Source organism: Choloepus didactylus, chromosome 13 (genome assembly GCF_015220235.1).
Source record: "Choloepus didactylus isolate mChoDid1 chromosome 13, mChoDid1.pri, whole genome shotgun sequence".
Taxonomy (NCBI): domain Eukaryota; kingdom Metazoa; phylum Chordata; class Mammalia; order Pilosa; family Megalonychidae; genus Choloepus; species Choloepus didactylus.
Window position 1 is genome coordinate 82,309,474 of NC_051319.1, and position 13,595 is coordinate 82,323,068.

The 13,595-nt window shown below is 38.6% G+C and overlaps 1 protein-coding gene across 1 annotated transcript in view; it reads left to right on the forward strand.

Annotated features, from left to right (window-relative positions):
* Positions 1-13,595, forward strand: part of KDM3B (lysine demethylase 3B) — an 82,368-nt gene that overhangs the window by 12,705 nt on the left and 56,068 nt on the right. The window contains exons 3-8 of the mRNA XM_037802183.1: positions 528-641; positions 1,752-1,857; positions 3,398-3,522; positions 5,299-5,373; positions 8,042-8,638; positions 11,914-13,159. Coding sequence (XP_037658111.1) covers positions 528-641; positions 1,752-1,857; positions 3,398-3,522; positions 5,299-5,373; positions 8,042-8,638; positions 11,914-13,159 — 2,263 coding nt within the window. The remainder of the gene's footprint in view (positions 1-527; positions 642-1,751; positions 1,858-3,397; positions 3,523-5,298; positions 5,374-8,041; positions 8,639-11,913; positions 13,160-13,595) is intronic.

Genomic DNA, 13,595 nt, shown 5'->3' on the forward strand with positions numbered 1-13,595 from the left:
AACCTGTAGTATGTATTGGAACTTCATTCCTTTTTATGGTTAAATAATATTTCATTGTATGTAGAAACCACATTTTTTTATCCATTCATTTGCTGATAAGACACATGAGTTGCTTCCACCTTTTGGCTATTGTGTGTATTGGTGTACAATTATTATCTCTTTGAGTTCCTGTTTTCAATTTTTTCGGGTAACTTTATTTTGGTAATTTACTGTAATTTAGTCCCTTGGAAAGGCAAGATTAGTCAGATTCCTAGGGAGAATGAGGGATTTCTTATTCCTCTTTTCCTTTTTAGCCATAAATAAGAATTTTGAACTGACTTCCTGCTCTAGTTTGCTTCCTCTGATTATGTGAAGGGCATATGCTAGGTTGGGAATGCTTCCAAGGACTTACACTTTAGCTCATCTTATTTACTGGGGTGAGAGATATATAAATAATGGATATTTCCTCTTAAGTTAGAGATTCAGTTGAATTGGAATTCATTTACTTTTCCAAGTTCTAATCAATTTCTTATCATTGTACTTCACAGACTTTCACTCCCCTAGTAGATAAATTGGGTTTGGGTTCTGTGGTTCCAGTTGAATACCTTCTGGATCGAGAGCTTCGTTTCCTGTCAGATGCTAATGGGTTACGTCTGTTCCAGGTACTTAAATTTTGTTCTAGCCCAGAGCCTATTATTTCTCTCCTTGCTAATTTCTTTGTTGATACAAATATGGATAGTTTCCCCTTTTCTTTTAGCATTGAAACTGGCCTTCCTCCATTAATTCCCACATACCTTTTAAAGTTTGGGTGCTCCCTTAAAAAATAACATTTGGTGGCTGAGACTTATTTCATCTTCTGTACATCCCTACCCCACATCAAAACCACCTAAGACTTAAGGTCACAATTCTAAGGGTCCGCTCAGAAGAGGTGGCTTCCCTGAGGTGGCTGCATCTGTAACTTGAGTCTGAAGGGGGGACTATGCTTAACGTCAGTGGCAAGGTAGGCTGGGAACTTGGGCTGGTTCTGAGCAACATGAAAGATTTAAGAGCTTACATATATCTTTCTTTAGAAGGAAAAGGGATAAGTTTAAATAAAATAGCATCTGAGTTGGGTTTCAGAATTTAAGGAAGCTAGAAGATTGAGGTTATTTTGTTTAATGAAATATTTCTCATTTGTAAGAATGGCTATCTGAAGGTTTAAAGTGGGAGATTTTTAGGAGTTTTGGTGTCTTACTGAGACAGCCAAGAGCAGTATTACCTAACCTGTGTTTCTGTGAGATATTAATGATGATGTCTTTGTTGATATGTCTTCCTCCCTCATTAGGCCTCACTCCCTCTCAAGGACATCAGCCTTGCTTTATTCATCTTTATAGTGCTAGTGCTTGTATGTAGTAGGTGCTCAGTAAATGTTGGATAAATACCAAAATAAAACAAGATTTATACCAAAATAAAACAAGATTTACATAGGATAGTGTTTTGTGGTCAGTTAAGTAAGGGAAACACTGCCCTAAACAGGATTCTTTCCTACATGACTTCATAAAGCCTTTAATGTGCTAGTGTGTGTAGAAAGATATAGCATATAATGTTTCCTAGCCTAGTCGATCTTAGTGTCCTTAGTTTTTGCAGAGCCTTTCATGGGACTAAGGTTCTACAGTACATTCTTTGGCAAATACTGATAGAGAGCTCATCAGGGGTATGATTTCTCTCATCAGGTTAGATGCTCTTGCTAGTCATCTTAATATTCAGTTGTTTTCTTCTTTTATCTTTACCAGATTGGAACAGATAGTCAAAACCAGATTCTTTTAGAACATGCTGCACTGAGAGAAACAGTTAATGCTTTGATCAGTGACCAAAAGCTACAAGAGATATTCAGTCGAGGTAAGAACAGGTAGTCTTCTGTCCCTGAACTCTGAATCAAGTGTATTATCAATGTTGAGAGTGATAGAATGGGGCACCATACAACTCTTAACATTTGAACTTATCTTCCTTTTGTGCGTAGAGTTGAGTATTTCCAGTTAGCTGGATCTCTAGAATAGACTGGAAAAATAGGATCCCATTCAGACCAGTGTTATCTCTTCATCCCACATTTCATAATGCACAGTTTTGTTGTGGGTTTTGTTTTGTTGTGTTTTTATTTCTTAAATATTATTAAGGATTTACACGTGCTAGATACAATGCTAAGGCTTTGGGGATATAGCCATGAGCTAGAAAAATCTCTTCCTTTGTTGAACTTACTATCAGTAACTTTCTCAAGGACCAAAGACTGTTAACACCAACTTAGAGTTGAAAGTGTATTCATAAAGCAGTGTGTCTGTAGGCTCATTCATATTGACAGCATGTTCAGCATGTTATTTTTAAAAATATAAATATATTATTCATTTTTTCCAGTTCAGATGCAGGTTTTGCCCAAGATTCTACACAGAGGGTAGACTGTTGCTGCATTTATCCTTCCCTTCATGTTGCATGTCCACTCCCCTTCCTTTCATGATTTTTGGTGAAATAGGTTCCTTGGTTCACTTTTGTCAAAATAAATTTAAACAGGTAAAGGTAGGAAAACTGACCTATTTGGGGAAGGAGGATATCAGGATAAAATCACATTTAATAATCCAGGAAAGACATGGAGGAAGAAAGAATGAGGAAAAATTGGTAAGGGGAGAGAAGAAAGGTGCATGGTCAGAATGAGAAGTGGAATGTATGTGTGTGTATAGAAAAATTAAGGAAGCTTAATTATGGCTCTGGGAGAGAATAGAGTAGGTAATGATTTAGATATATAGTCTCAGAATTATAGATATATACAGGAGAGAGGAATTGTCCTTCATGGAGGTCCAGCTGAAATTGCAGGGTAACATTGCCTGCTGATAAAGTAATAACTTTGAAGCTCTGTTTTCCTAAGAAGACAGGTCTATATTTGTTCAGACTATTATTAGTGCAAAGGCTGGAAACCTCATAAATGGAACACTCTACCCCGTGTTATTTAAAAGTCAGATAGCAGAGTGTAAATGGTTATGTATCATTCCTATGGTCACTTAACATAATCGTACATTTGGTTTTGTGGCCTCTCCCTTTTTTCATGTACACATCAACTTTTAGTTTTGGACTCATAAGTTTCCTTTCCCTTTCTTTATTACTTCCAGCATTGGAAGATTGAGACAAGGTGGAATCAAGGACCTGGGAGATCCTAAGGAATCTCCAAATAAATGAAGAATTTACAAAGGTCCCTGGGCAAAACCATTTATGTTTTGTTTTAAATTGCCAGGATTGGTAAATCTGGAATTGCTCATTTAAAATCAACTCTGTACAATGGGAATGAAAGTGCCATGTATTTATAGCATATATTTTTCCTTCTGCTTTTAGACTTAATTGTGAAATTTAGCCCACTTAGCCAAAAATACTTAGTACTGACTAATCTCTCCTTTAGGTCCCTACAGTGTTCAAGGTCACAGGGTCAAAGTATACCAACCAGAGGGGGAAGAAGTTTGGCTCTATGGTGTTGTAAGCCATCAAGACTCCATCACCCGTCTTATGGAGGTGTCTGTAACTGAGGTGGGTGTCTGTGTTGTTTTTTTTGAAGTCCATCCATCCCTTACAGAGGGAGGTGTAGAGAAAGGGATCACTTATCTATGTGTAAGAAGACTTGGATTCCATTCCTGGCTCTATCACTTAATGGCTGTATGACTTTTAAGAAAGGCAGTTCAACTTTCTTAATCTCAGTTTTCTCATCTGTAAATTGGAGGTAATTGTGTAAACCCCCAAAGCACTCTTTTAGGGACTAAGATAATATATTTGAAAGTACTTTGAAATCTGTAAAACAGATACAAATATAAGGTATTATCATTTTATTTCATATTTTTAAAGATAATTAAAATATTTAATATATTTGAAAGTACTTTGAAATCTGTAAAACAGATACAAATATAAGGTATTATCATTTTATTTCATATTTTTAAAGATAATTAAAAATTATTCCGGACACCATTAGCCATCTTCCAGTGAAGGTACCTGATTGTTGATGCATTACCTTGGACCCTTTATGGCCTTAAGACTATAACTGTGTAACCAAATAAACCCCCTTTTGTAAAAGCCAAAAAAAAAAAAAAAAAATTAGTCAGCGTTTGCTTCTAGGATGCATCTCCCTTAGATGCTGAAAAAATGAATTGTTTCTAATTGAATAAATAGAAAGAACATAATATCTAGAAATACCTGGAAAAGTGATTGTCTAGGAATAACAGTAGATGAGTGTTTTGAGGCAAACAAATATGCATTTATGACATCTTCGAATTGTTCTCAGGCTTTCCCTTTGTAGTCACATGTAATATAAGCATAAGTGCTTTTATTTATTAATGTTTTGATTGAGTTTTTTAAAATTTATTAATAAATTTTCATTAAAAGAATTTCAATATTGAAATTGATATTGAAAGCCACTCCTTCCCCCTAAGGAATCCAAGTGGTAACCACTACTAACACTTTGGTATGAATCCCTTATTCTTCCAAATATTTTCTGTTTGTGTGTACATATATGTATTTGTATAGGCATATATAACAATATTTATATATATCTATTTATATGATATATAATTATATAAATAACACTTTAATATCAAATGGCATCATATGATACATATAGTTCTATAATTTACTTTTTACTTAATTGACATGAACATCTTTCTATGTAAGTATAGGTATAAATCTGCCTCATCCTTTTTAAATAGTTGTATAATATTCCTCTGAATGGACGCACCATAACTAGTATAATGTAAAATTGATGGACATGTAAATCATTGACCGTATTTTCACTAATACACATAATGCTATAATGGACAGCCTTGAACACAGATCATTGTACACCTTTTCTCGTTATTACAATAAATTCCTAGATATTAATGCTAGGTCAAAGAATATGCACATTAAATTTCACACTCTGTCAAATAGGCCCCTTCTAAAAAGTTTTTGTTCTTTAAAAATAGTAGAGTGATGTTTTTAGTGACTATTGGTTCTGAAGGCTTTTGATTCCAGAATGTACAGAATAGGAAGGTTTTAGAGGTGAAGAATTTGAAGTTATCATCCCTAAAAGAGACACTTGGGCATTGAATTCACTTCTTTAATTCATTCATTACCAGATATTTGAGTGCTTACTATATTCCAGACCTTGTTTCAGGTGTTATAGCAGTGAATGAAACAAAGCTCGTGGAGCTTTCATACTCGTAGGGGAGGAGAAACAAAGACAATTATATAGATTAGAAAAATACGTAATTGTGTCTTTGTTGGACAAGGCTTTTCCCCCCTTTTTTCATATTCTCTGCTATCCTGCTCCTACCCTAGAGTGGTGAGATCAAGTCAGTGGATCCCAGACTGATTCATGTGATGCTGATGGACAACTCAGCTCCTCAGAGCGAGGTACAGTAACGGGCTGAGTCTCTGAGTAGATTCATGAGCTTGCATTATCTTGTTATGTAGATTCCTTATGTGTGTATTATCTATGGCTGCCCTTTGGTTTCTGCTCTTGCCACTGTACATTTCTTGCTCTCTCCACAATCTGTCTGATTGAGGGAGGATAGTCTCAAGAAAGAGACATAGTCTGAGCAAACCCTGCTAATCATGGCTATGTTCCCTAGTAGTTTTAAAATCCAAGGCCTAACTTTTTCTTCTTACATTCTCTGAAGACAGGTAAATTTGAAAGATTCAGTAGACAGTTAAAGCTGTAATAAACAGTGGTAATATACATGACCTACCCAGTAACAATAACTGGAGGAGAAGCTTCATCTGCTTTTTCTTTCCATTGTTGATAGTGAGCTCCAAGGGAGTCTGAAATTCTGTATTCCCAAGAAGAATCAAATTCTGGGAGGTACCTAGTTCAGTGCTCAGCACACAGTGGATTACTCCGTAATTATTGTGAACCAGGTCAACTCTTAGTTCATTCAGAATCATCATATCCAAAAACAAAAACCATAAGGTACATTATCAACCAGTGTCTGAACCAATCAAAGAATCCTGTGTGAATTAAAGCCAGCTAGCCACGTATTCTTTGTACTATCTTATCATTTCTGTGACATTGCTGTCCTGCTCCTGTTAAGTTTACAGTCTTTTGTCATCTTCTTTATCCAGTTATCCTTGACTTAATAAAACAAAGGCAGAGTAGGAACAGAAGAATGACTCTTTCGTACTATATTATATTACCACCTATCAGATAAGTCACTGGACTTGTGTTTGCATGTCTGAAAACATCTGTTACTATGATGGTGTATCGGGCCCCTTTTTTATTCCTTTCCTTATTTCATTCATTTATTCAGTATTTATTATATGCTAGGTACTTCTCAGCTGGCCAGATATAGTTGAAGAGTACTGATCTTGGTGTCCTATGCTGCCAGCTCACAAAAAACTAGCTCACCATAAATAGGACATATATGTAAGTTTTTTAGGGAATGTTAGGAGGTTGCCATGAGCAAGGCCCTACAAGTTGACTGGATGAGTTAGAGGTGAGTTTTCAGCAGCAGATGTTTGTTCTTCCCTTTTCAGCTTTGCCGCAATGTGACTAGCTTCTTGGCTAGCAAAGGGCAATTATTATGACAGTTCCACCAAGTTTTACAGTAATCCCTCTTAGAGACCCATAATCACCTTATTTCCTTAAAGTGTGAGTATGGGTGAGTGAGCAAAAAAGAAAGGAGAGGTTTCACTGATCAAACTTCTGTGGTTCACAACACTAAAAACTGGGTAGTGGTAGAGGTTGAAGAAAGCATAAAAAAAGGTTTTGGAAGGACCAAATGAAAACAATGCTTAGCAAAACAAAATGGCTTGTATGAAAAATCTAGAAACTTAAGTAATATTACCCAATTTGTGGGGGAAACAGAAGTATATCTTGACCTTGGGTTAAGAGTTGTAGAAGGAAATTAAAGAAAAAAAGATGAATCTGAAGGTGGTAAAAAATAGAAAAACATGGAAACTAGAGCTGGCAAGAAGAAATATAAAATATGAAAAAGTTTTCAGTTATAACAGCTATAATAATTACAATAAAGATGTAGATCTCTGTGAAGGATCTATAAACATTCAAGGGCAATAAGAGTTAATTAATTCAATTGATAAATATTAATGGCCAAATAACCGTATGTCTCTAGTTTATTCCCACCTCAACACATGGTATCTGAATAAAGCTAAAAAGAATACTTGCTTCGTGCTGGGATACCAATGTAAGAATGTTCAGCTATAAGTCCTTTCTGCTCAAAGATTGCTCAACAGAATTTTAGCTACATTCCCTCCCGCCTGCCCTTCATCCTCCTCCAGGAAGGATTTTATTCAGATACAGGAATTGTCCTTTCTAATCCTCTAACTTAATTGTTTCGTCTCTTAAGGCACAAGTAAGATTTCATGAGATTTGCTGAAATTGCCGGAAGAGATAACAGATTTCACTACTTGGCCTGTGGTAGCCTGCTTTTTTTCCTTTCCTCAGGCTAATGCTTTGGAATAAGTTCTGGAGATTGTTTGAGTGTTTATAGTGTCTATGAGAGCAATTCAAACCTGTCTCTGCCAGGCTCTCTTTTCCTAAACTTTTTACAGATTCAAAAAATGTTTGTTTCCTATTGTTAAGTTATCACCACTTCTTAGTGACTTATGGATAGAGGAGATAATCGTATTTCAGTACTTGAAATGCAAGCTTCTGTCAAACAAGGAGATAAATATGTAATAAAAAGGGGTTTTCCATCAAGACACAAATGACCTTCCAGCTTAGAAACTTCAGATTTTCTCCTTTAGCAGTCTGTTTTGCAAAAGAAATTGCACAAATTTTTAAAACCCTTTAAAGTCCATTTGAGGAATTATGCATTTTATTAGGGGAAGATTTGCCAAGCAAGTTAACCTTTAGCAACCATTATCTCAAATGTGTGTGTAAATAGAGTCACAGAAAGATTGGAGCTTTTTGGCCAAGGGAATGTCTTAGAGCTGGCATTGGAACTTGGCAGTGTGTGCCTGCTTTGATTGTCTGCTTCTAGAGATGGGAAAGAGCTAATGGTTTATGGTTTTCACAGGATGGAAGGTCCTTTGTAATAAATCTTTTTTGAATTTTGTTTTGTAGGGGGGTACGTTAAAAGCAGTAAAATCTTCCAAAGGAAAGAAGAAGAGAGAGAGCATAGAGGGGAAAGATGGCCGGAGGAGGAAAAGTGCTTCGGACTCTGGGTGTGACCCTGCATCAAAGAAATTAAAAGGAGACAGGGGTGAAGTAGACAGTAATGGGAGCGATGGAGGTGAGGCCAGCCGAGGGCCCTGGAAAGGAGGGAATGCCAGTGGAGAGCCAGGGCTGGATCAGAGGTCCAAGCAGCCATCTCCGTTTGTCCCCCAGATTAATCGCAACATTCGCTTTGCCACTTACACCAAAGAAAACGGCAGGACTCTGGTGGTGCAGGATGAGCCTGTAGGTGGGGACACACCTGTACCTTTCACTCAATATTCTACAGCCACAGGTCAGACCTCTTTGGCCCCAGAGGTGGGTGGAGCCGAAAACAAAGAGGCAGGAAAAACACTGGAGCAAGTTGGTCAGGGTATGGTGGCTTCAGCAGCTGTGGTCACTACTGCCAGCTCCACCCCAACCACGGTGAGGATCTCAGACACTGGCCTTGCAGCAGGGACTGGGCCGGAAAAACAGAAAGGCAGCCGGTCGCAGGCCTCGGGAGAGGTGAGTTGCTGCAGGGACAGATTTGCAAGATTGGGTTGACTCTCATCCTCCTTTGCTGTTAACACATTATAAAGCATCTCCAATGCCATAGGGAAGGAGTATTTTTAAGGTATATTTAAACTGTACTCTGTGAATAGTCCTTTACTGCTTGATGAGGTGACACTTCACTCATTGGGCAGATGTATATGTTTTAAAAACTTTTTCATCTCTTAAAAGTCACCTGAACAATTGGACTAATCATAAACTGATTATACAATCCAATTTAATGAGATGTTAAAATAGAGCTGGTGGGGAATCTTTTTAATTCAGTTATCTGTTTAAAGTTCACGTAGTGGTTAAGCCTCTACCAGGTCCGTGAGAAGCAAGGTTAATAAATTAAGAGTATTGATTCTAGCGAACACTGTAATTAAGGCTACATACAAGCTACCATTACCAGCCCCTGTTTTCAGTTCATCATTTCTATGTTTTTTTTTCCCTTGAGGCTGGGCGTCTTTCCATGATTTGATATGACCAGAAGAGTTCTTTTTCCCCCTAACTTCATTGTTTAGACCTTTCCTGGAGAAGTTGATGGAATTAATCACAGTGGTATCCAGTTTACTATGTTTATCTAGTATGCTTATATTGTTGCTAAAATAGAACTTGTGTTAAATTCAAGTTAAGTCAAGTTGGCTTCCCCATCCAAATTTGTAACAGTATCAAAATCAGTTATATACTCTTTTTGATTCTTATTTTGATCACCAAATAGTGATTTATGATGCTAGTCATTTTTTCCCCACACTGTTAACTAGAGCTAGAATATGAAATACAAAGAAGAAATGCTTAATGATTTTTTAAATTATGTATAGGAAACTACTGTGTGCTAAGTACTGTATATTATAAAGAAATGAAATGCCTCTTTGAAGGAGCTCACATCATAAAGTGCAATCATTTAGGTATAATAATGCCAGATAAAACATGGCATATACTTTTCATATGACTTCTTCCCCTCCCCGGCAAATGCAACACCTATTAATCCCTAGTGTGCAGAAATAGAGAGGGAGGTGAAATGTCAAAGCAGAAGAGAAGGCCTATAGAGACAAATCTCACACCGGTCATGAATTGTCCTCTGTTAATCGACCAACATTCCCAAAAGAAATGGGTAAGGCTCTTACATGGATTTACAATGTGTGTAAGTCATCGTATTGCCTTAATTATTTAATATTGACTCCATGTCAAAGGCAATGTTGGCAAATGGGAATTACAAAATAGACCACATTTTGCGTGCTATAAGAAGAGATCCACACTGAATGCTGCTATTCTCTGGGTAGCAAAAGCTGAATGGATGACATGTGGATTAAAAGGGCATTTTCCAAATAGGTTGGAGAAATTTCTGTAACTCTGTTAGTCATTCTGCTGATGTTTCAGCCTAGCCTTCTCCAGGGATATAATTTAAAAATACAGAAGTGGATGTTTCCATTGTGGTGCAAAATCTAAAATGGGGACACAGCACCTGGAAATTTCTTGCCCTAAAACTGAGTTGAAATCAAATTGTCATCATCATTTTTATAAGAAGAGGGTTTGGAATTTAATCATTTGAAGGAAAATGAAAGACCGTCCAAATTAATTTTCATTCATGTGTGTATTTATTTTTAAAAGGTAACTTTAGTAGTGAAACATGAGCTTCCCATGCTGGTTCCTTGCAGTCATGCAGGTATCAAGGCTCATGGCCAAGTCCTGCTAGTGAAACAACAGCAGAGCCTCAGGGTTCTGTCTATTTTCTTTTTATCTTTTGTGGGGAAGGGGTTTAAATCAGTGGTTGTTGGTTAGTGGGAAGGAAAAGAAAAATGAGCTTTAATTTTTTATTATGTCTAAAATGGCCTGACACAGTCTCTTCAGCAGATGTCAATTAGAGGGAAACCATAGGTGGGCTGCCTGGTTCCTATGCTGCCCTCAGGGAAAATCCTAACGTAAACTGCTCTTGCATATTTAAAGAATAGCGTAAATGAGTTGAAACGCCCCCCCCCCCCTTTAACAATAGCCATTTTGTTTATCTGGAATAACTTTTTTTAATTGTGGTAAAAGAAATATAACAAAAAGTTTACAATTTTAACCATTATAGAGTGTACAATTTGATGACATTAAGTATGTTTACAGTGTTGTGGAACCATCACTACTGTTAGTTCCAGAACTTTTCATCACCCTAAAAGTTAACCCCAAACCCATTAAGCAGTCATGGAATAATTTTTATTTCTAATGCCTGTTTTAAAATGAATGTTTCAGGATATCATTCTCTGCTGCCTGAAAGTTGCATTGAAAAAAAAAATGCTATTGTTTGTGAATCAAGTATTGGAACTGGGTTTTATTAATTAACCTGTATTAAGGAAGAGCTACTACCTATGTTTGGGTATTTCTCTATGTGTATGTGTGTGGGTGTACAGTATATATGAAAGTACCCACACTCTTCTTTACATGTACAATTAATCACAGGCAGAAGTTAACATTTTTAAGGTAAAAGAAGGAAAGGAAAGTATTTTCTCATTCTCCAGTTTGTTACGTTGTTTGCTTTTGTTTAGTGGTTATATCAGTAGATATGCTTTTCCTCTTTGGAATCTTGGTAGATCCTAGTGCTGTCGAAAGGGCTTGGTAAATGATTTGCTTTCTTTAATTTAGCATCTTTAAGCCTGACTTTAATTGAAACAGATACTCAACTTTTAGGTAGACTTGGAACCCTAAATAGGTGGCCAAATTCCAAAAGGGTCTAACTTGGAGACTCCAGACTAATAAAGAGAATGCTTTTCTTTAATGTACAGTGGGTTTGTCCCAAAAGATGGGAAATTTCCAATAGCTTAAATAAATCCAAACTTCAGCAATAACACCTAAAGTCATTGAGGTAGATTAATGTTACAGGGGTCACTAGGTATATTTCAGAGTAAAAGTTTGTCTGTTCAGGAACCCTTTGCCCCAGTTCCCTGGTGGAGTCTTTCCACTTCCAGATAGATACTAAGAAGACTGCATGGCATCCCAGCCCTGTGTCAATCAACTGGCTAACAACCAAGGGATTGACAGGATGCCATCTCTTGCTCACCTTGCTGAAAGTTCCCCCTGTGTGGTCTGTGGCAAGTTTCTTCCCCGATGCTAGTGAATTCCAGTTATAAAAGCAGTTCCATGGACTTGTAGGAGAGAAAAGTTAATTGGCCTATAAGAAATGTTGATCTAATGATAGCCTAGGTCCAAGAAAGAGATCATAAGAGGTCACGAGAAGCCAGCATCGCTAACTCAAATTATCTTCCTTGCAGAATTCAAGAAATTCTGTTCTGGCCTCTTCTGGATTTGGAGCATCTCTCCCAAGTTCTTCACAACCTTTGACTTTTGGAAGTGGAAGAAGCCAGTCCAATGGGGTTCTAGCCACAGAGAACAAACCTTTGGGCTTCTCTTTTGGCTGTAGCTCAGCACCAGAGTCTCAGAAAGACTCTGACCTCTCCAAAAACTTGTTTTTTCAGTGCATGTCCCAAACTTTACCAACCAGTAACTACTTCACTACCGTTTCAGAGAGTTTGGCTGATGATTCCTCCAGTCGGGATTCATTCAAGCAAAGCCTTGAAAGCCTGAGCTCGGGCCTTTGTAAAGGCAGATCCACTCTTGGAGCAGATGCTAAGCCAGGCTCTAAGGCTGGCAGCTCTGTGGACCGGAAAGTGCCTGCAGAGTCCATGCCCACCCTCACACCAGCCTTCCCACGGAGCCTCCTAAATACCCGCACCCCAGAGAGTCACGAAAATCTATTTTTACAGCCCCCCAAATTGTCCCGAGAAGAGCCCTCTAACCCTTTCCTTGCATTTGTGGAGAAAGTCGAACATAGCCCTTTCAGCAGCTTTGCGTCTCAGGCATCAGGTAGCTCTTCTGCTACCGCTGTCACCTCTAAGGCAGCATCTAGCTGGCCCGAGTCTCACTCCTCCACAGATTCGGCATCTTTATCAAAGAAGAAAACCCTCTTCATCACAACTGACTCTTCTAAGCTGGTGTCTGGTGTTCTGGGCTCAGCTCTTACCACCGGAAGCCCGAGCCTCTCTGCCATGGGGAATGGCCGCTCCAGCTCGCCCACCAGCAGCCTCACCCAGCCCATTGAGATGCCTACTCTCTCCTCCAGCCCCACAGAAGAGAGACCAACTGTGGGACCTGGGCAGCAGGACAATCCCCTCCTCAAAACCTTTAGTAACGTCTTTGGCAGGCACTCAGGCAGCTTTCTATCCTCTCCGGCAGATTTTTCACAGGAGAACAAAGCTCCTTTTGAAGCTGTGAAAAGGTTCTCACTGGATGAGCGAAGCTTGGCTTGCAGACAGGACTCGGACTCCAGCACCAATAGTGACCTGTCAGATTTGAGCGACTCTGAGGAGCAGCTGCAGGCCAAGACTGGCCTAAAGGGGATTCCGGAGCACCTGATGGGGAAGCTGGGCCCCAATGGGGAGCGCAGTGCTGAGCTGTTGCTGGGCAAAGGCAAAGGGAAGCAGGCCCCCAAAGGCCGACCTCGGACCGCCCCTCTGAAAGGTGATCCTGCTGGGGCTACACCTGGGCTTTGCCCTGGCACTGGCCTCAGATGCCTGGTGTATTCTTGGGCAGCAGAGGCCCTTACTTTGATAGAATTCTATAATGTCATAGAATTACGTAACCAAAAGGGCCCAACAGAGGCTCCTTCTAGTTCGGGGCAGGACTGCATCTAAACCAGCACTTTAAGAAGGATATCTGCCCTGTATAATGATAATCCCACAAAAGAGCATCCTTAATATTCCTTGGCATATTTTTTTGGTCAGGAAGACCATGTCCTTGTGTTTGTCTCATCCCTTTCTACTTCACTTTGGTCTATCCTCTTTAATTTATTTTAGGGGAGTTACTGAGTACTGGTCTCCATTCTCACATAACAGCCCTTTGTAGACTTGATGAAGCAAAAAGAATAATCCCTCAGTTTGTTCCTCTCTGACATGTT